The sequence below is a fragment of the Oncorhynchus mykiss genome, chromosome 31 (genome assembly GCF_013265735.2).
Source record: "Oncorhynchus mykiss isolate Arlee chromosome 31, USDA_OmykA_1.1, whole genome shotgun sequence".
NCBI classification, from domain to species: Eukaryota; Metazoa; Chordata; class Actinopteri; order Salmoniformes; family Salmonidae; genus Oncorhynchus; species Oncorhynchus mykiss.
Genome location: NC_050571.1, coordinates 30,578,298 through 30,599,669, shown reverse-complemented (window position 1 = coordinate 30,599,669; position 21,372 = coordinate 30,578,298). Strand labels below are relative to the sequence as shown.

The 21,372-nt window shown below is 42.2% G+C and overlaps 2 protein-coding genes across 6 annotated transcripts; both read left to right on the top strand.

The window, feature by feature from the left end:
* The first annotated feature begins 807 nt into the window (after positions 1 to 807).
* On the top strand, positions 808 to 7,452 carry LOC110504993 (sorting nexin-12). Of its 4 annotated transcripts, none has more exons than XM_021583918.2 (6): positions 808 to 1,207; positions 2,639 to 2,734; positions 2,862 to 2,986; positions 3,153 to 3,243; positions 5,201 to 5,211; positions 6,177 to 7,452. In XM_021583918.2, exons 1-5 carry the CDS (start codon positions 1,043 to 1,045, stop codon positions 5,204 to 5,206), a joined length of 483 nt encoding a protein of 160 aa, XP_021439593.1. In that variant the 5' UTR covers positions 808 to 1,042; the 3' UTR covers positions 5,207 to 5,211; positions 6,177 to 7,452. The 4 variants fall into 4 exon arrangements, with proteins under 4 accessions (XP_021439593.1, XP_036826373.1, XP_021439591.1 ...); XM_021583917.2 differs by having other exon boundaries at positions 809 to 1,207; positions 6,174 to 7,452; XM_036970478.1 differs by lacking the exon at positions 5,201 to 5,211.
* A 144-nt stretch (positions 7,453 to 7,596) lies between these two features.
* On the top strand, positions 7,597 to 20,666 carry LOC110504989 (cationic amino acid transporter 3). 2 transcript variants are annotated; one of them, XM_021583913.2, is made up of 12 exons: positions 7,597 to 7,974; positions 13,868 to 14,282; positions 14,709 to 14,870; positions 15,072 to 15,243; positions 15,538 to 15,656; positions 16,382 to 16,604; positions 16,963 to 17,102; positions 17,223 to 17,325; positions 19,156 to 19,391; positions 19,578 to 19,744; positions 19,975 to 20,083; positions 20,264 to 20,666. In XM_021583913.2, exons 2-12 carry the CDS (start codon positions 13,916 to 13,918, stop codon positions 20,404 to 20,406), a joined length of 1,941 nt encoding a protein of 646 aa, XP_021439588.1. In that variant the 5' UTR covers positions 7,597 to 7,974; positions 13,868 to 13,915; the 3' UTR covers positions 20,407 to 20,666. The 2 variants fall into 2 exon arrangements, with proteins under 2 accessions (XP_021439588.1, XP_036826371.1); XM_036970476.1 differs by lacking the exon at positions 7,597 to 7,974 and adding an exon at positions 7,987 to 8,375 and having other exon boundaries at positions 20,264 to 20,406.
* Positions 20,667 to 21,372: the final 706 nt, after the last annotated feature.

The following is a 21,372-nucleotide window of genomic DNA, read 5'->3' as shown; positions in this document are numbered from 1 at the left end:
ATTTGTGTGCCTAGGACGATCTGTGAAGAAGATTAATTTCAGTATGATACATTTTTTTAAGAATATCAGTGCCAACATAACATAGAAAAGCATAGAAATACAATATTTGTTAATTTAACGAAATTTTGAAGATCAGCCTAAATCTCATGGTGTGTTTATTTTAACAATAATCTGAGTGTGCACAAGAACTACAATTCCCAGTGTATTTTACAGTAGAACTTTGTTTGGGGAGTGGTTGGCGGAATAACCCTTTGGCGAATGCAGCGCGTGATGTAAACAGAATAAAGGGCAATACAGTAGAGATAGATCTATCTACAGCAAACATATACATCTGGTCTGATTTACTTTAAATCTTTATTCTGGAAACGTATACTTTTTTTTGCAATAGTATAAGCCGTTCTGTAGATTTGTAAAACTGTCAAATCCCATTTTGTCAGCATGATTATTGTTTCACACTGGTTTAATTTTGGCACAATTGTTTCATTCTCTGCTATTGGTCAAAATAAACCACGATAAATGAGTTTGCTCTGCTTCGATTGGCTGCGGAACAAGAACTTTCACCACCAGTTTGCCTTTCCACTAGCTTCTATAGCCACAAAGTCCAATTCCAAAGCCACACAGTCAGATTCCACAGCCAAAACTAGGTGAAAATTCTGTCAATGTACTCTTCAGCAAGGCACTTAACCCGAATTACTCCTGCAAATCGCTCTTGACAATAGCGTCTGATAAGTGACTAAAATGTTAGGTTTAAAATCAAATTTTAAGATCAATTGTATAAATAGGCGGGGTTTGTGACTGTCTTTCCACTACATAACCCAGCTACAAAGTCAGATTCCAAAGAGACCGTCTAAATTGGCTACAAACAAATTAGCATTTTGGTCTTAATTTAAGGTTAGGCATAATGTTAACAGTGTGCTTGAAAATCAGATTTTAAGATCAATTTTAGAAATGGGCGGAGTTTATCCATAATTATGACTTTGTGGTTGTGTTAACTAGTGACGATCCCAGTTTATCGACTCGAGATTAGCAGCAGAAACTGAAAATGTCGGATCCCACGGTTGCAGACACTCGCCGATTAAACTCTAAACCGCAGGATCTTACAGATGCGTATGGCCCCCCAAGCAATTTTCTTGAAATCGACGTTTATGACCCACAAACTATTGGAGTCGGCCGGAACCGATTTACCACTTATGAAGTGAGAATGCAGGTGAGGAGCGCCAGTAATGAAATCGAGGCCGGTGATTTTGGCGGGGCCTAGTGTAGGTGACGCTAGTATGGTGTGGGAACACGGGTTGGGACGTGTTTTTGGAGAGACTCGACTTTTTGCTTTTCAAATGCTTAGCCTTTCACTTTGTCATGTTAAATAATAATTTCATCCAAATTCCTCATGCAGTCGTTACTAATATGGCTACCACAAACATTACATAGCCAGCATGTGAAAGGTTGTCAGGTTAGGTAGTGTTTCTGCAGGTAGCCTTTGCTAGTCAGTATGTTAGGCTATAGCTAGCTCGTTTATTCAATTATGTAGGATGTGCAGGCTTTTTCTCCAACCCAGAAGAAAACCCTGCACACCCTTGGAATCCCCAGGCTCGATATTAAAGAATATTGGGACAGTTAGTACTGTGGTTATCAATCACATGTATTTATAAAGCACTTCTTACATCAGCTGATGTCACAACGTGAAACCCAGCCTAAAACCCCAAACAGCAAGCAATGCAGGTGTAGAAGCAGTGGCTAGGAAAAACTCCCTAGAAAGGCCAGCACATAGGAAGAAACCAGGCTATGAGGTGAGCAGACCGCCACTGGGGTGTTAAACCTTCATTGTATAGAAAGAAAGGTGTTCGAACATGAGCTAGTCTCACAAATCCTAGGGCATGCTTCAACATTGGTACATTGTGGGAGACAACCTGTCTGTCTAGCAGGGTTGTCAAACTCATTCCATGGAGGGCCTAGTGTCTGGGTTTTAAACTTCAATTAAGACCTATACAACCAGGCGATGGGAGTTCCTTCCTAATTAGTGACCTTAAGTCATCAAGTACAAGGGGGAAGTGAAAACCCACAGACACTAGGCTAGCATTTCCTCAAATCTGTTCACCTTTTAGTTTTTTGCCCTAACTCTGCACAGCTGATTCAAATGATAAACATGTCATGATTATTTGAATCAGCTGTGTAGTGCTAGGGCAAAAACAAAAACATGCACAGAGTTTAGGAAACCCTGCACTAGGCCCTCCATGGAATGAGTTTGATACCTGTGGTCTAGAGACTATATGGGCTGAGGGATAGACATAAGTTGGCCAGTGTATACCCATACTACTACAGACCTCACCTAATTACCTTAAAGGTCAAATAAAAAAATGTTTTAATGCAACAATCTCATGGACACTCCTCTGGGTTTCCCTACTCCCAAAAGATGGGTTGTATTATGAACCATCCGCTATCACTAAATACACCACGCCAGTTTCATAATTGAACAGTGGTGTTCACAGAGTGAGACAAGATGCTGATGAAGTTATTCATTTATGAAGGGTGTAAGTACTGAAGTCTCACCATGTCACTGGACATGCTGTACTGGAAATGCCCCCAATCTGTATTTCTGTCATTTTAATGTAGTGATTAATATAATTGTTATCACGTGCAGACAAACCTTCCCATCTTCAAACTTAAGGACTCTGTTGTGCGAAGAAGGTACAGTGATTTTGAGTGGCTGAAGAATGAGCTGGAGAGAGACAGTAAGGTAGGCTCTCACACTGCATAACTAATTACCTGTATGTCTCACCAGTATAATGGCAATTTATTTTGTTGGAATTCCTGTGTTTGTTTCTAAGTAACTAATTTACTGATAAGGGGTGCCCTTTCTACAGATTGTGGTGCCCCCTCTCCCTGGCAAAGCTTTGAAGAGACAGCTGCCCTTCCGAGGAGATGAGGGCATCTTTGAGGACTCCTTCATTGAGGAGCGGAGGGTAGGCTTGGAACAGTTTATCAACAGGTGTGTAATGTTTCTGCCAATGGTATTTCTCTCTCTCTCTCTGTATGGCTGTCTCCATTTCAATGCATTGTCAAATTAACTCTCAGCCATCTGCCTTTTGACTCCACTAATAAGTAATTATGATTGCTAATTACCTGAAACCTACTTCTTTCTCCACTATCACCAGACTCGCAGGTCATCCCCTGGCCCAGAATGAGCGCTGTCTTCACATGTTCCTTCAGGATGAGTCCATTGACCGGAACTACATTCCTGGAAAAGTACGCCAGTAGGATGGGCAGGGTTGAGTTGCCATCTAGGGAAGAGAATTGCCAGGGACCTCACGATATGATATCATGATTCTTAGGTGCTGATATTTATTGCGATTTAATGTTCCAAACATAGTGCTTATTAAACACTGAGTGTATATAAAACATTAAGAACACCTGCTCTTTCCATTACATAAACTGACCAGGTGAATCCAGGTGAAAACTATGACCCCTTATTGATGTCACTTATTAAATCTACTTCAATCAGTGTAGATGAAGGGGAGGAGACGGGTAAAGAATGATTTTTAAGCCTAGAGACAATTGAGTTATGGATTGTGTATGTGTGCCATTCAGAGGGTGAATGGGCAAGACAAAATATTTCAGTGCCTTTTTGAATGGGGTGTAGTGTTAGGTGCCAGGTGCAACACTGTTGGGTATTTCCATGCTCAACAGTTTCCCGTGTGTATCAAGAATGGTCCACCACCCAAAGGACTTCCAGCCATCTTGACTGTGGAAAGCATTGGAGTCAACATGGGCCAGCATCCCTGTGAAACGCTTTCGACACCTTGTAGAGTCCATTCCCCCGACGAATTTAGGCTGTTCTGAGAGCAGGTGGTTGGGGGTGGAAAACTCAATATTAGGAAGGTGTTCCTAATTTTGGATAGACTCTATACAGAGAGACAAGATGCAGCATGAGAGAACGAGTTTTGATCAGTCAGGGAAATAAAAGTGCTGACAAAAAAAGGAGAACAACGTAAGGAGGAAAGATACCTGCGTTTTGGCACAGATACAGCCAACGTGCGCTAGCCGACAGGGTGGCTGTGTTGGAGAGGGGTGTGGCAGTAGGTGGGGTGTGCTGGCTGTTCCTTAGCGGTTTCCATCTATCTCTCCCATCTAAGTCTTGACTTACCTAGTACCCTAATTTTGTGCTTACAAGAAGCATAATCGGGTGAAATTATATAAGATAACTTTGTATAACCTAAATGCATATTTATTGTGTAAATATGTCTAACAGATTTTCATCCAACAATTTTACGTGAGTGAAGTACATGTCGGATGAAAATATCAGGGCTGATGGAAACGGCAAATTTGTCTGGAAAATGTCAAAATATCTACAAAACAAATGACACTAGACGAGGTGGGCTCTTTTTGTATTGGTAAAATTAACGATGTGAGAAATGGCGATGGAATTGCCTTTGTAATAACCATCTTGGAGTCACCCGATGCTATGTTGTGTGGTCCTCCCACTACAACTCGGGGAAAGCTTGCAGTTCATTAGGCTACAGATGAAATAAGTTATGATGCACTTCACCTGGAGCTGAAAGTGCACGGTGATGAGCTTGATGCTCCTTTCAGATAAATAGAGTCTTATTCTGGTGACGTGATGACCAATGCTTGGCTGCCGTTTGACAAATACAAATCTCAGTCTTATCCATAATAATATAAGTAGCCTACCCGCGCTGTATCTGCAAGGTGTTGGTTAGAGCACACGTGCCAAGACCAGAGTCGGCACATTTGCTGTAAAATGCAACTTTTTATTTTACAAAACCACCAGTAGAGTTGAAAAAGCGATGGAAACCCATTCATTTTTTTTATTTTTTTCATGGGAATTTAACAGTAAGTCATCTTTATGTGCACTCCTTCATCACGCACAGCTTTTTATCCGCAACAGGTCAATATGATAAACGCATCTCTGGTGGGATGTGTATTGTTTTTATGCAGATTTTAGAATATTCGCATGAGAATCTGTCGCCAATTGGATGGAAACCTGGCTGGTGATGACTGTTTCGCATCATTTTAAATGTGAAAATTAAGAAGCTATAGCTTAGCAAGGGGACAAAAGGATTATGTTCTGTAATGTCAGATTACATTTTACAGTGGTTTAAGGAACCTGAACATACAGAGAACAGTATCAGAGGTTTTTGTGTCTTACAATGTCTCTCCCCCCCCCTTTTCTTTTTTTTTTTAGGTGTGAATAAAGTAAGTTTGGTTATGCTTTTTATTCATATTAATACAATTGTGATCATTTTCCAACCGCTTTTGTGTGTGTCAATTCAGATTTGGTTTAGCGGGTTACCAATACATTAATGCATTTATGCTCATATCTCTTCGTTTCCCTCTTTTTCAATCAACCACTTATTCCTTTTTAAATTTTTCTTGAGTAAGTGTAACTATTGCCATGATATGGTTGCATGCATGCATGGGGTAATATTTACAGTTCATCTTTAGTAAAATGCATTACTTCCCCTTTTGGCTTAAAGGGAAATGTCACTGTTTTTCAACTTTATATTTTATATATCTACAGCACCGCAACATATTTGAAAATTATACTTTTTTTGTGTAGTTAAAAAAAACAGTAAGTGTTTCTGATGACATCATCGGTATGCATCATGTGATATTAATCCATTTATGAGTAGGAATATGAAGTTGAACATTTTTGGAATGTCCCTTTAAACCAGTCATGCAGGCTTTCATGGCGGCAGTAACTGAGACCTAGAGAGCAGTATCTAACATACATTATATGAATGTATGGCTAGACCTTGCTATTGTTTTTTTAATGACAGATTACATGCAGTTAAGATTTGAATTACCAGTTTACATCAAAATGCTCATCTCCAGCACCCTAAAATCTGTCGGACGCTGTATGCTGTCACTGGTAACACAATGGAACATACCCTTGAGATCATATAAAAACATATTTTTTTTAAAGGAAGATTCCATTAACCTAGCCATTGTATCAGAGCCTAGAACTAACCTATACACTCTTACCCTTTTTTTGATAGTAGTAACTATGTTATAGACATTGTAGAACAGTAAAGGTCTATATGCCTTTTGTTTAGACTTTAAAGTCTTGGTCTACATAAGTGTAGTGAGACTGGCAACACTAATCCTCAGATGCTAATAAGTCCATGAATACCTGTGATTTGTTTTCCTTTCTATAGCAGCCCCAGAGATGAAAATGATGTCTACTCAGCCCATCTTCTCAACCCTACACCCCCTGGCTGTTTGGCTTTATCACTAGAGCCCACGCTGTCTCTTCCATAGGTGGCCCATCCTCCAAGACAACTGCATCTGCTGGAACTCTCTGTAAATACTGTGTACATATATACATATCTTATTTGTAGTTGGTCTGGGGAAGCTCTGGGGGTATTCACATCCAGAGCATTTAACTTGTAGCAGAAGCCTGAGGGTGGGGAAGGTGAATTTATAAAACGATTGAGTTAGTAAGTTACCTTTATGAAACAACATGGTTTTTCGGGAGTTAAACTTGAGGCTTATTAAGTAAGTAGGCGTTGGTAATAATTATAACACTTAATTTTTGGAATGAGAAAATATTGTTTTAGTAACACAAGTTGGCTTCCTAACTCATGAATTCTGCTTGGTGAAATATAATTGTGTACATTTCTCATGTGAAAATGACAGTCTGCCAAAAATAATTTCCCCATAGCAACCAGTTTCTCAGTTAGAGATCGATCTCCGAAGGGAAACCTGGCCAACCTGACTCACCAACACAAAGCATTCTATTACTTTCCATTAAGATGATTTTTACATTACTTGACAACTTATTTACGAATCTTGATAGAGGAATGATTCCATAGTGTAATAGAAAAAAATGGCAAGTATCAGGATCAAGTCTTGGGGACAAATATTCATTCGTACCACCTCAATGGTCATCAAAGACTCCATTGCACTTGATGTAATAGTAGGGATCTTAACCCCAATGTGTTGGGAAAACTCCCAACCTAGATTCTCGCCACCGTGGTCACAATCATTTCCAACCTTTCTCCTCTACTGCAACACTATTGTAGGTTGTTGTAAATGAGAATATTTGATATCAACTTACCTGGTAAAATAAAGCTCAATCAATAACAAGAATGTCCAGCAGGATACTTCTTTTGCTTACACTCGCAGATACAGGGTTGTCTTAGAAGGAAATATTATTCGGTATTTAGGTGCTTCTGTTTAATGTGTGGGTTGAGGCTCATGCAGCCGGAAATGTCTGTAATCAAGCACCAAAGACAGTTTCTGCTTCATTGTGATATGTTTCCTGAAACATCCTCGGCCTCACCTCAACTAAACTGATGGCTAGTTGCCAACCATTTCATTGGTGTTTTATGTTCATGTGTTTTTGACCATTCAAATACATAAAGGCTGTTTTTTTTCTGATTTAAATTTGTTGACCACAATGTACTGTTAGTTTATTAAACCACTGAAAATCTATCAAAGGTGGTTGTCTCCTCATTTAAAAAATATTATGTTATTATGGCCCAATAATCTCTCACCAATTTAGTGGAAATTGCTTTCCTCAGTTATCTTTCAAACCAGTGGTCAAGAAGAGGACAAGGCAAGAAAGCGACCAGACCAGATGGAAATAGCCATACCTGGTGTAATAGTGACTTTAAAAAAGGAACTGAATGTACTACTACACTGTAGTAGATAAATAGACGTCCGTTCTATTAAAATATAATTAGTTCCATGTCGACATTTTTACCTCTGTACCTTTAAAAGGTATTGACGTTGCTTGCATTCCAATGACGTCTGACAAATGACATTAATCTGTCTATTTCCCCGGATGACAACCAATGAGAGTTGAGTAGAGGCGGGATGTTTACACTGTTAGCCAAACAAAATACATTGGTTGTGCCACTTAGAGTAGTCATATTCTAGTCACCTTTTACAGACTGTAAAAACAGATGTTCCATCTGATCGCAGAATTTATTTCTGTGCCCATCAATTCCTCAGGTATGTAGCTATAAGTTATTTACCAAAGGCTTCGAATGTAAATTGAATTAGCTAGCTATGTGAACCAAATGCGACTGCTCACCGATAGGAATCAATGAACTCAAAGTCATTCAAGATAGGGAGATGTATAGTGAATAGCAGTAGCTGGAACGAATGTGGCAGTTGTTGGTTGGTCTGCTGGACATTTTCGCGATGCCCAGCATGGCTACCACAATCCACGCGCTACTACGTTTTGTGCCAGGCTACAAGACTCGCGTGCTCTGACTCGCATCGTCAGCAATAGCTAGCTGAACCCAAACGTAAATCATACTGTCGTTGTTTTATGTAGTTAGCTAGATTAATATTTGAGTGTCGACCATTATGTATTTGACCTTTCTAGCCATCTGTACCCCTGGAATCAGGTGGGTGGCTGTTTACTTTGTTCCTTGTAAAAACACTGACCTCTGCATTACTCTGTGCAAGTCTGTAGTCCGTTCACTCTTGAATGTATTAATCTTGCCTAGCTAGGTAATAATGTCCCTCCAACTACAATATATTTCAACCAAATATAGCCTTGGATATCCTATTGCTGCCTAATCTGCAAACGCAGTACTGACCGTTTCTATTGTGGAATGCTTGGCTCTATGTTAATAGTTTGCATAACTATGTTCATATTTACCTGCTGAGGCATGTCTTTTCCCGGTGTCAAAAAATTCTGTAGGGTATTTTTTTAATTACATTTTTTTCAGCCAAGAAACCTAACCACCACACCTACCTTCTATTGGGATTCCAAGTAATGTTTGCGTGTTTTAGTAAGAACTGTGACTGGAAAGACTAGTGTGAAAGAGCCCTGCTGAGAGATTCCCAGGCTGAGTAAGTTTCATCTGCTTGAGACCTGTGAGTGCTCCCAGGCTGAGAGGATGGTGTGTGGTGTTGGTAGGGTGATGAGGTAAACAGTTCTCTTGGAAGTGATCAAATGAATGGTTTAAGCCTACTATAAGACTTAACCATGTATAGAATGGGCACTCCGGAAGATCTTTCAGCCTTTTGGTGAATTGCATTATTGTGGAGACATGGGCACGTAATAAAAAGAAAGCTGGCTGCTGTGGCTGCTGATGCTCTGTTGTCATCATGGCCCATAATTAGATTGCCCTTTTGGAGGAAAGGATCTGATGAATAGCAAATGCAGTGTGCACCGACTGCTGTCATTTCAGATGAAGTGAAGCGAGGTAACCATGGAAACACCGGTCCTGGATTCCAGGACCTGCAAATTGAACATTATGCCCTGCCTCATTCCTTAGCAAACATAGGAAAGGATTCCATTGTCATATGATGCTTGGTCTTCTGAAAGTGGCCTGTTGTTTAAATTTAATCATGAACTGTAGAACTTATTTTTCTTTATTTACTAAAACTCTTTGTGAGTATGGAACAACTTGTTGTAGTCATGGCAAGACAACAATGTAGTGTTGTTGAACTCGGAAATGTCCTGGCACCTAGGCCAGATTTTCTGTCATAAATTCGGTTTACAATGGTTGTTCTATCTTTTACAATTGTATTGAGAATAAACCTGCTTATACATGACCAGAACGACTCATTATTTCAGCTCCCACAACCTATTTCTAAGACTTTGGTTAGTGTAGCCCACACACTACGCCATACTCTTTCTAGGCTACACAAACAGTGCTCTCTCTATTCAATCCACATTGTTTAAATTCAGTTTTACAGCGTGATTGAGATTTAAAAGCAATGTTCCCGCTTTAGCAGAGACCTCATTCACGGTAAATGCTGCATATGTCGGCTCAAAGGGAAATTATCTTTACATTTCTATCGCGGAATCTGTAACGCTTTACAGCTTGAATAGAGCCCATAGTCATGGCAAATTTATTTCCGAGAAGGTTAGGTTTACGTAACGTTGCCGATTATCCTCTTAATGGAGGAGAAAGGCCAACTCTATGCTTGATTTAGGCCTAGTTGTGATCGCAGAGTCTGGCTGGCTCAACTTCTCCTGGCTAGTATGTCAGCCTACTGATTCTAGTAGATTGAAACAAGCAGACCTTGCAATCCCATTGACTGTATCCCTATTGTCAGCCTAAAGTCAGCCATATGTTACTGTTCAAATGGTTAGCAAATGGTAAGTGCCATGTGTGTAGTGACTGAGTTATGCATATTTGTTGCATTCATAGTCTGTACATTACAGATTGAGAACAACGACCTGAGATATGAATGTGTGTATGCTATGCAGTCACCTGTGTAGTCTGTGTTCCCTGTAGGCGTTATCTTCCGTCAGCCAAACAGAGTTGACATAGACGCTCTCTTCCTCCTGATAAGGTGTATTTCCCAGACTCGACCTTATTAAACTTGCATGGCCTCTCCGGTGTGTGTGTGTGCGCCTAGGATCAACCTGAAGCCATCGCCAGACAGGAGAGCTTTATTATGTCCAACCATGGCGCCCTAACAGTGGGCTTAGACAGCTAGACTACTCCTTCCTGTTTAACGGGAGCTGTTTTGGGCACCGTTGGATGTGGCGATTCTTCTATTTTTCTTATGCTTCTTTAAAATTTAAATCGGTCTGGTGTGTCAAGTCAGAGGCCCTTCATCAGGTTTTTCCATTCCCCTGTGTCTCTCTCCCATGCTTTCTTTGCCAACGTTGCTGCCATTCCTCCTATTCCCCCCCCCCCCCCCCTTTCTCCCTCTTCTCTTTTCTTATTTATTTTCTTTGTTCTCCTATTTTAGTTTTTCTTCTGGCTGCAAATGAATGGGGTTCTTAAATCTCTCCCTTAGCTAGTGTTTCAGATTCACTATGGTCTCTGCCAAGGTCAGGGTACTGGTCAGCACTACTGCATGGCTTTCTTCCCGTGAGGGACCACCAGCCAGAGGTCGGGACAGAGCTGTCACTGTCTATGCCTAAATGGCTGCCTGCCATTATTCACTATTCAGCCAGCCTGCCTTTAGAAGCAAGTTATCCTAGTATCAGGTGGAGATCTGTAGAGCGAATGGGGTTTTACACAGGACGCATATGGGCAATTCCACGTTAACAGAATGACGCTGAACCTCCTAATTTTCGCTTTAAAAGTATGCCAAACAAAAACAATTGATTGCAAAGTTAAACAAACCATACAACTCTAGGCACAATGACTACTTTTAACAGTTCCCACTGAACATTTTTCAAAACCACATTTAATTAAAGAACGGTGCAGATGTAAAATTGGGAAACAGATTTTTTGAAAAATCTCCTACTTTTTTATGTGACCACGTTTTCCGAAAGCTCAGTTAAATATCTGCCTCGAATTAAGATTCAAAGATGTTAGAAAGAATGGTGTGCCAGCTACAACATGACTTGAGTTTGAAAAAATCTCTTTTGGTTATTGAACTACTAAGTGAAGTAGATTAACACTCGGTAACAGAATGACATCATGGGTCCCTGTTCTGTACAGAAATGCATAATTATTAATGTCATTCTCTTCATGGTGATGTATCCTGAACAGGTACACAAAGGTAGAAAAATGTAATATCCTCCTTTGCATGTTTGGATATTATTCTACACACTGGCTTTTATTCTAATGAGCTCTGTTCCCAGGTACAGATCTGTACCAATCAGGTTTGTTTCTGGATCAAAAAGGGCTTTAGATGGTTGTCGTGGTAGTGGAGAGTGCCAATGAGCTTGGTTGGCCGTTGTCGTGGCAAAATCTGACATTTTAGCATTTTTAGGCCAATTCCTTTTCTTCTTTTTTTTTTTTTGCTGTTTTAAATCGAATTTCCTGCGATTCTACATATTCTGCCATGGAGCTGAGATTTATTTTGTTGTTGCCGTTTTAAAGCTAGTTTCCTGCAATTCTATGCACTTTGCCATGGATAATGTTCTTATTTTTTGCTCAAACATAACAAAATGCTAAATTAATTTAGTTTAAAAAAAATTATCCCTGACTGTCTATCTTGTATTTTGATTGGATCTGAAATAGTAATGCCCCTGTGTGAAAAAGTAATTGCTGCCTTACACTCAATAACTGGTTGTGCCACCTTTAGCTACAATGACTTCAACCAAACGCTTCCTGTAGTTGTTGATCAGTCTCTCATATCGCTGTGGAGGAATGTTGGCCCACTCTTACATGCAGAACTGCTTTAACTCAGCGACATGTATGGGTTTTCAAGCATGAACTGCTCGTTTTCAAGCAACAAATGTGAAGTTTTTACAATTTGAGAAGTTGTAACAGGACTTGGAATGACCAGTTCATGCTTGAAAACCAACAAATGTCGCTGAGTTAAAGCAGTTTTTCATCCAAGAGTGGGCCGTGATAAACTCTTCAGTGTCTGGGCTTGACCTTCAAAATCACTCCTGTTGTGTGTGTGTGTGAGAGAGAGCGAGAGAGAGAGAGCTGTCTTCTTGGGTATGATGATACAAGCTTGGCACGCCTGTATTTGGGGAGTTTCTCCCGTTCTTCTCTGCAGATCATCTCAAGCTCTGTCAGGTTGGATGGGGAGTGTTGCCACACAGCTATTTTCAGGTCTCTCCAGAGATGTTTGATCGGGTTCAAGTCCTGGCTCTGGCTGGGCCATTCAGAGACTTCTCCCGAAGCCATTCCAGCGTTGTCTTGGCTGTGTGCTTAGGGTCGTTGTGCTGTTGAAAGGTGAACCTTCGCCCCAGTCTGAGGTCCTGAGCGCTCTGGAGCAGGTTTTTATCAAGGGTCTCTCTGTACTTTATTCCGTTCATTTTTTCCTCGGTCCTGACTAGCCTCCCAGTCCCTGCCGCTGAAAAACATCCCCACAGCATGCTGCTGCCACCACCATTCTTCACCATAGGGATGGTGCCATGTTTCCTCCAGATGTGACACTTGGCATTCAGGCCAAAGAGTTAAATCTTGGTTTCGTCAGACCAGAGAATCTTGTTTCTCATGGTCTGAGAGTCCTTTTAGGTGCCTTTTTGGCAAACTCCCAAGTGGCTGTCACGTGCCTTTTGCTGAGGAGTGGCTTCCGTCTGGCCATTCTACCATAAAGGCCTTATTGGTGGAGTGCTGCAAAGATGGTTGACCTTCTGGAAGGTTCTCCCATCTCCACAGAGGAACTCTGGAGCTCTGTCAGACTGACCATCGGGTTCTTGTTCACCTTCCTGACTGAGGCCCTTGTCCCCAGATTGCACAGTTTGGCCGGACAGCCAGCTCTAGGAAGAGTCTTGGTGGTTCCAAACTTCTTCCATTTAATAATGATGGAGGCCACTGTGTTCTTGGGGACCTTCAATGCTGCAGAAATGTTTTGGTACCCTTTCCCAGATATGTGCTTCGACACAATCATGTCTGAGATCTAAGAACCATTCCTTCGACCTCATGGCTTTGTTTTTTTTCTCTGACATGCACTGTCAACTGTGGGACCTTTTTATATAGACAGGTGTGTGCCTTTCCAAATCATGACCAATAAATTGAATTTACCACAGTTGGATTCCAATCAAGTGATTGAAACATCTCAAGGATGATCAATGGAAACAGGATGCACCTGAGCTCAATTTCAAGTCAGGTAGCCTAGGGGTTAGAGCTTTGGACATGTAACCGAAAGGTTGCAAGATCGAATCCCTGAGCTGACAAGGTAAGAATCTGTCGTTCTGCCCCTGAACAAGGTAGTTAACCTACTGTTCCTAGGCCGTCATTGAAAATAAGAATTTGTTCTTAACTGACTTGCCTAGTTAAATAAAGGTTTTTAAAAAAGGGTCTGAATATTTACATAAATATGATATTTAAGTTTTTTATTTTGAATACATTTGTAAAACATTCTAATAACCTGTTTTTGCTTGTCATTATGGGGGATTTTGTGTGTGTGGATTGATGAGGGGAAATAAGGCTGTAATGTAAAGAAGAATTGGAAAAGGTCAAGGGGTCTGAATACTTTCTGAATGCAGCGTTTTTGATTTATTTCTCCTCCTCCCCAGTAAGAAGATCCTTCATCTCCTCTTGACTTGGTGACCTGCTGTCCTACCATGGCTGAGAAGCTAGCTTCCTTTGGTAAGATGCTGCTCAGGCGGCGAGCGCTGGACTGTAACCAGGAAGAGAGCCACTTCGCCCGCTGCCTGAGCACACTGGACCTGATAGCCCTGGGGGTGGGCTCCACTCTGGGGGCCGGCGTCTATTTGCTGGCTGGAGAGGTGGCCAGGGAGAAGGCCGGCCCAGCCATCGTGCTCTGCTTCCTCATCGCAGCGCTCTCCTCCGTCCTTGCTGGTCTGTGTTATGCTGAGTTTGGTGCCCGTGTGCCAAAGACTGGTTCAGCCTACATGTACAGCTATGTGACAGTGGGGGAGATCTGGGCCTTCATCACTGGTTGGAACCTCATCCTCTCCTATGTCATAGGTGAGTCAGAAGTGGGAGTTAGAGAAGATTAGGGATTTTTGAGATTAAGAAGGGATGCGATTCAAAATGGGGGGAGGGAACGTTTGATTTGTTTGATTTGTTTGTATCTTATAAAGTCGCAAGAAACACATTTGAGGTTGAAACAGGATATGAGAGGTGCAATGATAAATCTCTTGAAATTTTTCCTCATAACTCTAAGCAGGGATATTACTGCAATACCCAAGACAGTCAATTGAGATCATCAGCAATTCTGAGAAGCTGAATAATTAAGATTCTGTTGAGGACTTGAGCTGAAGCGGTTTTACAGGCAGATTGGTCCTCTAGAAGGATTGCCTCTTGACAGAAGGGCCCTTGAAAGTGTGACTCCAACTTCTGTCATTATAAATCTCTTCCTCTCGCTCCCTTCCTCTTCTCTCCCTCTTTCAGGCACAGCCAGTGTTTCTCGGGCCTGGAGCTCCACCTTTGACAACCTGGTTGAACAGAAGATCTCAGACTTCTTCAGAGCCTCCATGTCCATCAAGGTCCCTGGGAAGATTCTGGCTGAATACCCAGACCTCTTCGCCCTCATCCTGATCTTGCTGCTCACTGGTGAGGCTCTCATTTAACATAACTCGGAACACATTTGAAAGCATTATACACACCATCAGCGAAAATACAGCTACAATAATAGGGCTCTTCATTCCTGCCTTAGGGCATGCGAAGAGTTCCCATTCAGTGTAGCATTATGATTGGCTGTGCTTGGTCGCTGCCCACGTCTGTGGCCCTGACACTTTGCCAACACCCACACAGGCCTGCTGGCGTTTGGCGTGAGTGAGTCGGCCCTGGTGAACAAGATCTTCACGGGGGTCAACCTGGTGGTGCTGGGCTTCGTCATCATCTCAGGACTGGTGAAGGGAGACCGTACTAACTGGAACCTCACTGTCGAGTACTTTGTCAACACGTCCAACATCACTGATACAGAGTGAGTCACCAATCAGCCGGCAGACAGACAGACAAGAGCTCATGAGGAGTGGTTTATTAGGCAGGAATGGTGTTTTAAAATCAGCCCAAGGGAGTAGTTGAATATATGAGCCTGTTTACAAAAATATATTAACTCCTTTAGAGACATCAACCATTAGGGATACCAGTTCTCTTCCTGAAGACTGAATATGAAATTATTATCTTTCTCTTTGCCGTTTTTCTTTATTTTCCAGGCTACTTCAATAACTTTATTAAACAATAATTATAACCAGTCCCCTGCTCTTTCTTTGTCCAGGATCATTAAAGAGAAGTTTGGCAATGGGGGTTTTGCTCCATTCGGCTTCAGTGGAGTCCTTTCTGGTGCAGCAACTTGCTTCTATGCCTTTGTGGGTTTCGACTGCATCGCAACCACAAGTAGGCAATTTCCTCTCGTCTCTTGACACCAATGATTTACACACAACATTAAGAACACCGTAATATTGAGTGGCACGGCACCCCCTGCTTTTGCCTTCAGAACAGCCTCAATTCGTCAGGGCATGGACTCTGTTAGGTGTTGAAAGCGTTCCACAGGGATGCTGGCCCATGTTGACTCCAATGCTTTCCACAGTTGTGTCAAGTTGGCTGGATGTGCTTTGGGTGGTGGACCATTCTTGATACACACAGGAAACTGTTGTGTGAACCCCAGCAGCGATGCAGTTCTTGACACACAAACTGGTGCGCCTGGCACCGACCATCATACCCCGTTCAAAGGCACTTAAATCTTTTTTCTTGCCAATTCACCCTTTGAATGTCAATGTCTCAAGGCTTAAAAATAATTTGTTAACCTACCTGTTTCCTCTCCTTCATCTACACAGACTGAAGTGGATTTAACAAGTGACATCAATAAGGGTTCATAGCTTTCACCTGGTCAGTCTATGTCATGGAAAGAGCAGGTGTTCTTAATGTTTTGGGACCGTGTGGCTCAGCTGGTAGAGTATGGTGCTTGCAATGCCAGGGTTGTGGGTTTGATTCCCACGGGGGACCCGTATGAAAATGTATTCTCTGGATAAGAGCGTCCCCTTAATGGCTAAAAAGTCCATGTAAAATGTACCTGTGGTTGACGACTGTCAAATCTAAACCGTCTCATTCTTTTTCCACAGGTGAAGAGGCCAAGAACCCCATGCGTTCCATCCCCATCGGTATCGTGGCTTCTCTGCTCATCTGTTTCTTTGCCTACTTCGGGGTGTCTGCAGCCCTCACTCTCATGATGCCCTACTACCTGCTGAACAAAGAGAGCCCGCTGCCAGAGGCCTTCAAGTATGTGCACTGGGACCCTGCCCGCTACATCGTGGCTGTGGGCTCCCTCTGTGCACTCTCCACCAGGTGACTGACAGACAGTTTCCCATAGAGACTTCCTCATGGCCTTGTGTGCACTTCTATCAAAGGTTGAAAGGCACCCAGATGGCAGGCTATTTTTGGTTAGATATTTATTTCTGGGTTTGAACAGATGTTTATTTTCATATACTACTGTGCTTTCAGTTCATTTTTTGTTTGTAATTATTTGCAGGCAAAGGAACGGACACAAATTATGATGTGGAATATATGAACCCAAAAGTGTTTGTTTCATGTGTTAACTTATATTTCGGGGTCATTCAGTGTTTGTGGACTGTCCAGCGACATGGCTGGCCTCAGTGTGATGGTGACTACTGTGTCTGAGTCTTTCTCTCTTTTCCCTGTCCAGTTTACTGGGCTCAATGTTCCCCATGCCCCGTGTAATCTATGCCATGGCTGAGGACGGCCTGCTCTTCCGTTTCCTCTCAAAGATGAACATCAAAACCAAGACCCCCCTGTTAGCCACCATCGTGTCGGGTATTGTAGCAGGTAAGCTTAGCTCTTGCTTTACTAAGTATCTCCTTTGTGCACCAACATTTCGTTTTCTGTCAACTGTTTAGCTGCTACTCTATGCTGCTTAGAATTTAAACGTATTCTTTCTTTCGGCAGCCCTGATGGCATTCCTGTTTGATCTGGCAGCCCTGGTGGACCTGATGTCGATTGGAACTCTCCTGGCATACACACTAGTGGCTGTGTGTGTGCTTATCCTCAGGTTAGCACAGAGGATTTTAGCTAACACACTTCTTTTTTTCTTTTTTTTTCTTTTTTTTAAAGAGTCAGGCACAAACACATTTGATTCCTCAAATATCCAACTCTTTGCTGTAAATGAAAATGTTCTCAGTCAACGTAACTAGTAAAGTAAGGGTTGACTGAATTCTACCTACAGTTGAAGTCGGAAGTTTACATCCACTTAGGTTGGAATCATTAAAACTTATTTTTCAACCACTCCACAAATTTCTTGTTAACAAACTATAGTTTTGGCAAGTCAGTTAGGACATCTACTTTGTGCATGACACAAGTAATTTTTCCAACAATTGTTTACAGACAGATTATTTCACTTATAATTCCCTGTATCACAATTCCAGTGGGTCAGAAGTTTACATACACTAAGTTGACTGTGCCTTTAAACAGCTTGGAAAATTCCAGAAAATGATGTCATGGCTTTAGAAGCTTTTGATAGGCAAATTTACATAATTTGAGTCAATAGGAGGTGTACCTGTGGATTTATTTCAAGGCCTACCTTCAAACTCAGTGCCTCTTTGCTTGACATCATGGAAAAATCAAAACAAATCAGCCAAGACCTCAGGGGAAAAAAAGTAGACCTCCACAACTCTGGTTCATCCTTGGGAGCAATTTCCAAACACCTGAAGGTACCACGTTCATCTGTACAAACAATAGTACGCAAGTATAAACACCATGGGACCACGCAGCCATCATACCGCTCAGGAAGGAGACGCGTTCTGTCTCCTAGAGATTAACGTACTGTGGTGCGAAATGTGCAAATCAATCCCAGAACAACAACAAAGGACCGTGTGAAGATGCTGGAGGAAACAGGTACAAAAGTATCTATATCCACACTAAAACGAGTCCTATATCGACATAACCTGAAAGGCCTCTCAGCAAGGAAGAAGCCACCTCTCCAACACCACCATAAAAAAGGCAGACTACGGTTTGCAACTGCACATAGGAGCAAAGATTTTACTTTTTGGAGAAATGTCCTCTGGTCTGATGAAACAAAAATAGAACTGTTTGGCAATAATGACCATCGTTATGTTTGGAGGAGAAAGGGGGAGGCTTGCAAGCTGAAGAATACCATCCAAACCGTGAAGCACGGGGTGGCAGCATCATGTTGTGGGGGTGCTTTGCTGCAGGAGGGACTGGTGCATTTCACAAAATAGATGGCATCATGAGGCAGGAAAATTATGTGGATATATTGAAGCAACATCTCAAAACATCAGTCTGGAAGTTAAAGCTTGGTCGCAAATGGGTCTTCCAAATGGACAATGACCCCAAGCATACTTCCAAAGTTGTGGCAAAATGGCTTAAGGACGACAAGGTCAAGGTATTGGAGTGGCCATCACAAAGCCCTGACCTCAATCCCATAGAAAATGTGTGGGCAGAACTGAAAAAGTGTGTGCGAGCAAGGAGGCCTAACAAACCTCACTCAGTTCCACCAGCTCTGTCAGGAGGAATGGGCCAAAATTTGCCCAACTTATTGGGGGAAACTTGTGGAAGGCTACTTGAAACATTTCACACAAGTTAAATAATTTAAAGCCAATGCTACCAAATACTAATTGAGTGTATGTAAACTTCTGACCTACTGGGAATGTGATGAAAGAAATAAACGCTGAAATAAATCATTCTCTCTACTATTATTCTGACATTTCACATTCTTAAAATAAAGTGGTGATCCTAACTGACCTAAAACAGGGAATTTTTACAAGGATTAAATGTCTGGAATTGTTAAGAACCTAAGTTTAAATATATTTGGCAAAGGTCTATGTAAACTTCCGACTTCAACTGTATGTGTATTTGTTCTCAGGTACCAACCGGGCACCCTGGGTGTCAGTGGTGCCAGTGAGAAGATGGTGGAGCTGGTGGGTCTGCAGAGGGCAGCCATGGCAGAGGGGGACAGTGGGGATGAGTTTGGCCAGGAGAGTGAGGGGGAGACCAGGCCCCTCAGGGAGCGGTTCATCCTCAAGATGCTGCTGGTGCCCAGCTGTGACGTCCCAACCAAGACCTCCGGGCTCATCGTCTACATCACTACCACTGTCATCTGTGAGTCTCCCCCTTTTGACAGGGTGAAGTGTTAATGGTGTTTAAAGCTATATTTAAGTGAGCCGTTTTTGAGAGGGTTGGCATACTGAAAGCAGCTGTCTGATATGCAAATGAGAGAATACATTGAAATTATTTAATAAGATTCCACTATACATGCTAAGTTAACAATCTCTCTTCTCTCTTTAGCTGTGGTGTTCACCCTGCTGTGCATAGTGCTGTCTGTGTGTGGGGTAGAGGTGGTGAGTGGCCACCCAGTGTGGGTCACTATATGTGCGATACTGGCCTTCCTCTCCTTCCTGTGTGTGGTCATCATATGGAGACAGCCCCCGAGCAGACAGTCACTCACCTTTAAGGTATGATGGGAGTTTTCAGTCACATGACTCATTTCACGTACTTTTTCTTGAGAAACCAGTTCCCGTTTACTGAAGTTTTCCTCATTCTCCTAGTAACCACTTGGTCTGTCTGTACTTGGATCATCAGCTCTTCGCATAAAAGTGAATTAGAAAATATTTTGTAGTTGTTAGACTTGAATATGTCCAGTGTGTAGTTTAATGTACAAAATAAACATTTTGATTCCCTTCAGGTACCCCTACTCCCAGTGTTGCCATTGGTCAGTATCTTTGTCAACATTTACCTCATGATGCAGCTGGATGGGCCAACGTGGTGTCGCTTTGCAGTGTGGATGACTATTGGTTAGTGAGATTGCCACCCCTATTATTTATTTGCCTCTTGCGCCTATCTGTGTTGTTACACAACTTTGTGTTACGCAAGTACAGTGCGTCAGTGAGGTTTACCTTTGGCATGCTGTAGTTTATCACTGTTTAAAACAGTTTTTCTTCCTTCCTTCCTTCCTTCTTCCCTCTCTCTCCTAGGTTTTATCATCTACTTTGGTTACGGGATTAAGAACAGCTCAGAGGCCACACCCAACCACGGTAAATTTGAGCCAGTCCTCCGATCAAAGAGCCCCAACTTCCTGGCAGAGGATGACAATGAGGTGGAAGGAATGATGCCTTAAAGGAGAATAGTGGTAGAGTAGATGGTATTTGCCCCAACGACATATGACGCAAGCCTTGAACAGGAGCACATTCTTATCTGTTTGTTTTTTAACTGTCTGGGAATTGTGCCACAACAGACTCTTAACTTTCTGTCTTATTCTTCTTCTAAAATGGATTAAATTCATGTTTTCCCTCATCAATCTACACACAATAATGAAAAAGGCAACAAAAAAAAATTTAGAAATGTTTTGCAAATTTATTAAAAATAAAAAAAACAATACTTTATTTACCCTTTGCTATGAGACTCGGAATTGAGCTCAGGTGCATCCTGTTTCCATTGATCATCGTTGAGATGTTTCTACAACTTGATTGGAGTCTACCTGTGGTAAATTCAATTGATTGGACATGATTTGGAAAAGCACACACCTGTCTATATAAGGTCCCACAGTTGACAGTGTGGAAGAAGTTTGGAACCACTTAGGCTCTTCCTAGATCTGGCCGACCTGCCAAACTGAGCAATCGGGGGAGAGGGGCCTTGATCAGGGAGGTGACCAAGAACCCGATGGTCACTCTGACAGAGCTCCAGAGTTCCTCTGTGGAGATGGGAGAACCTTCCAGAAGGACTACCATCTCTGCAGCACTCCACCAATCAGGCCTTTATGGTAGAATGGCCAGACGGAAGCCACTCTTCAGTAAAAGACACATGAAGTTTGCCTAAAGGCACCTAAAGGACTCCCAGACCATGAGAAACAAGATTCTCTGGTCTGATGAATCCAAGATTTAACTCTTTGGCCTGAATGCCAAGCGTCACGTCTGGAGGAAACCTGGCACCATCCCTACGGTGGAGCATGGTGGTGGCAGCATCATGCTGTGAAGATGTTTTTCAGCAGCAGGGACTGGGAGACTAGTTAGGATCGAGGGAAAGATGAAGGGAGATCCTTGACGAAAACCTGCTCCAGAGCGCTCAGGACTTCAGACTGGGGCGA

Bases quoted from the DNA above. Each gene is read 5' to 3' on its own strand.
- LOC110504993 (XM_021583916.2), top strand. From the start codon at position 1,043: ATGTCGGATCCCACGGTTGCAGACACTCGCCGATTAAACTCTAAACCG. The intron at 2,735-2,861 runs GTAGGCTCTCAC...CCCTTTCTACAG, and splicing joins AGCTGGAGAGAGACAGTAAG to ATTGTGGTGCCCCCTCTCCC. The intron at 2,987-3,152 runs GTGTGTAATGTT...CACTATCACCAG, and splicing joins TTGGAACAGTTTATCAACAG to ACTCGCAGGTCATCCCCTGG.
- LOC110504989 (XM_021583913.2), top strand. From the start codon at position 13,916: ATGGCTGAGAAGCTAGCTTCCTTTGGTAAGATGCTGCTCAGGCGGCGA. The intron at 14,871-15,071 runs GTGAGGCTCTCA...ACACCCACACAG, and splicing joins CCTGATCTTGCTGCTCACTG to GCCTGCTGGCGTTTGGCGTG. The intron at 19,392-19,577 runs GTGAGTCTCCCC...TTCTCTCTTTAG, and splicing joins CATCACTACCACTGTCATCT to CTGTGGTGTTCACCCTGCTG.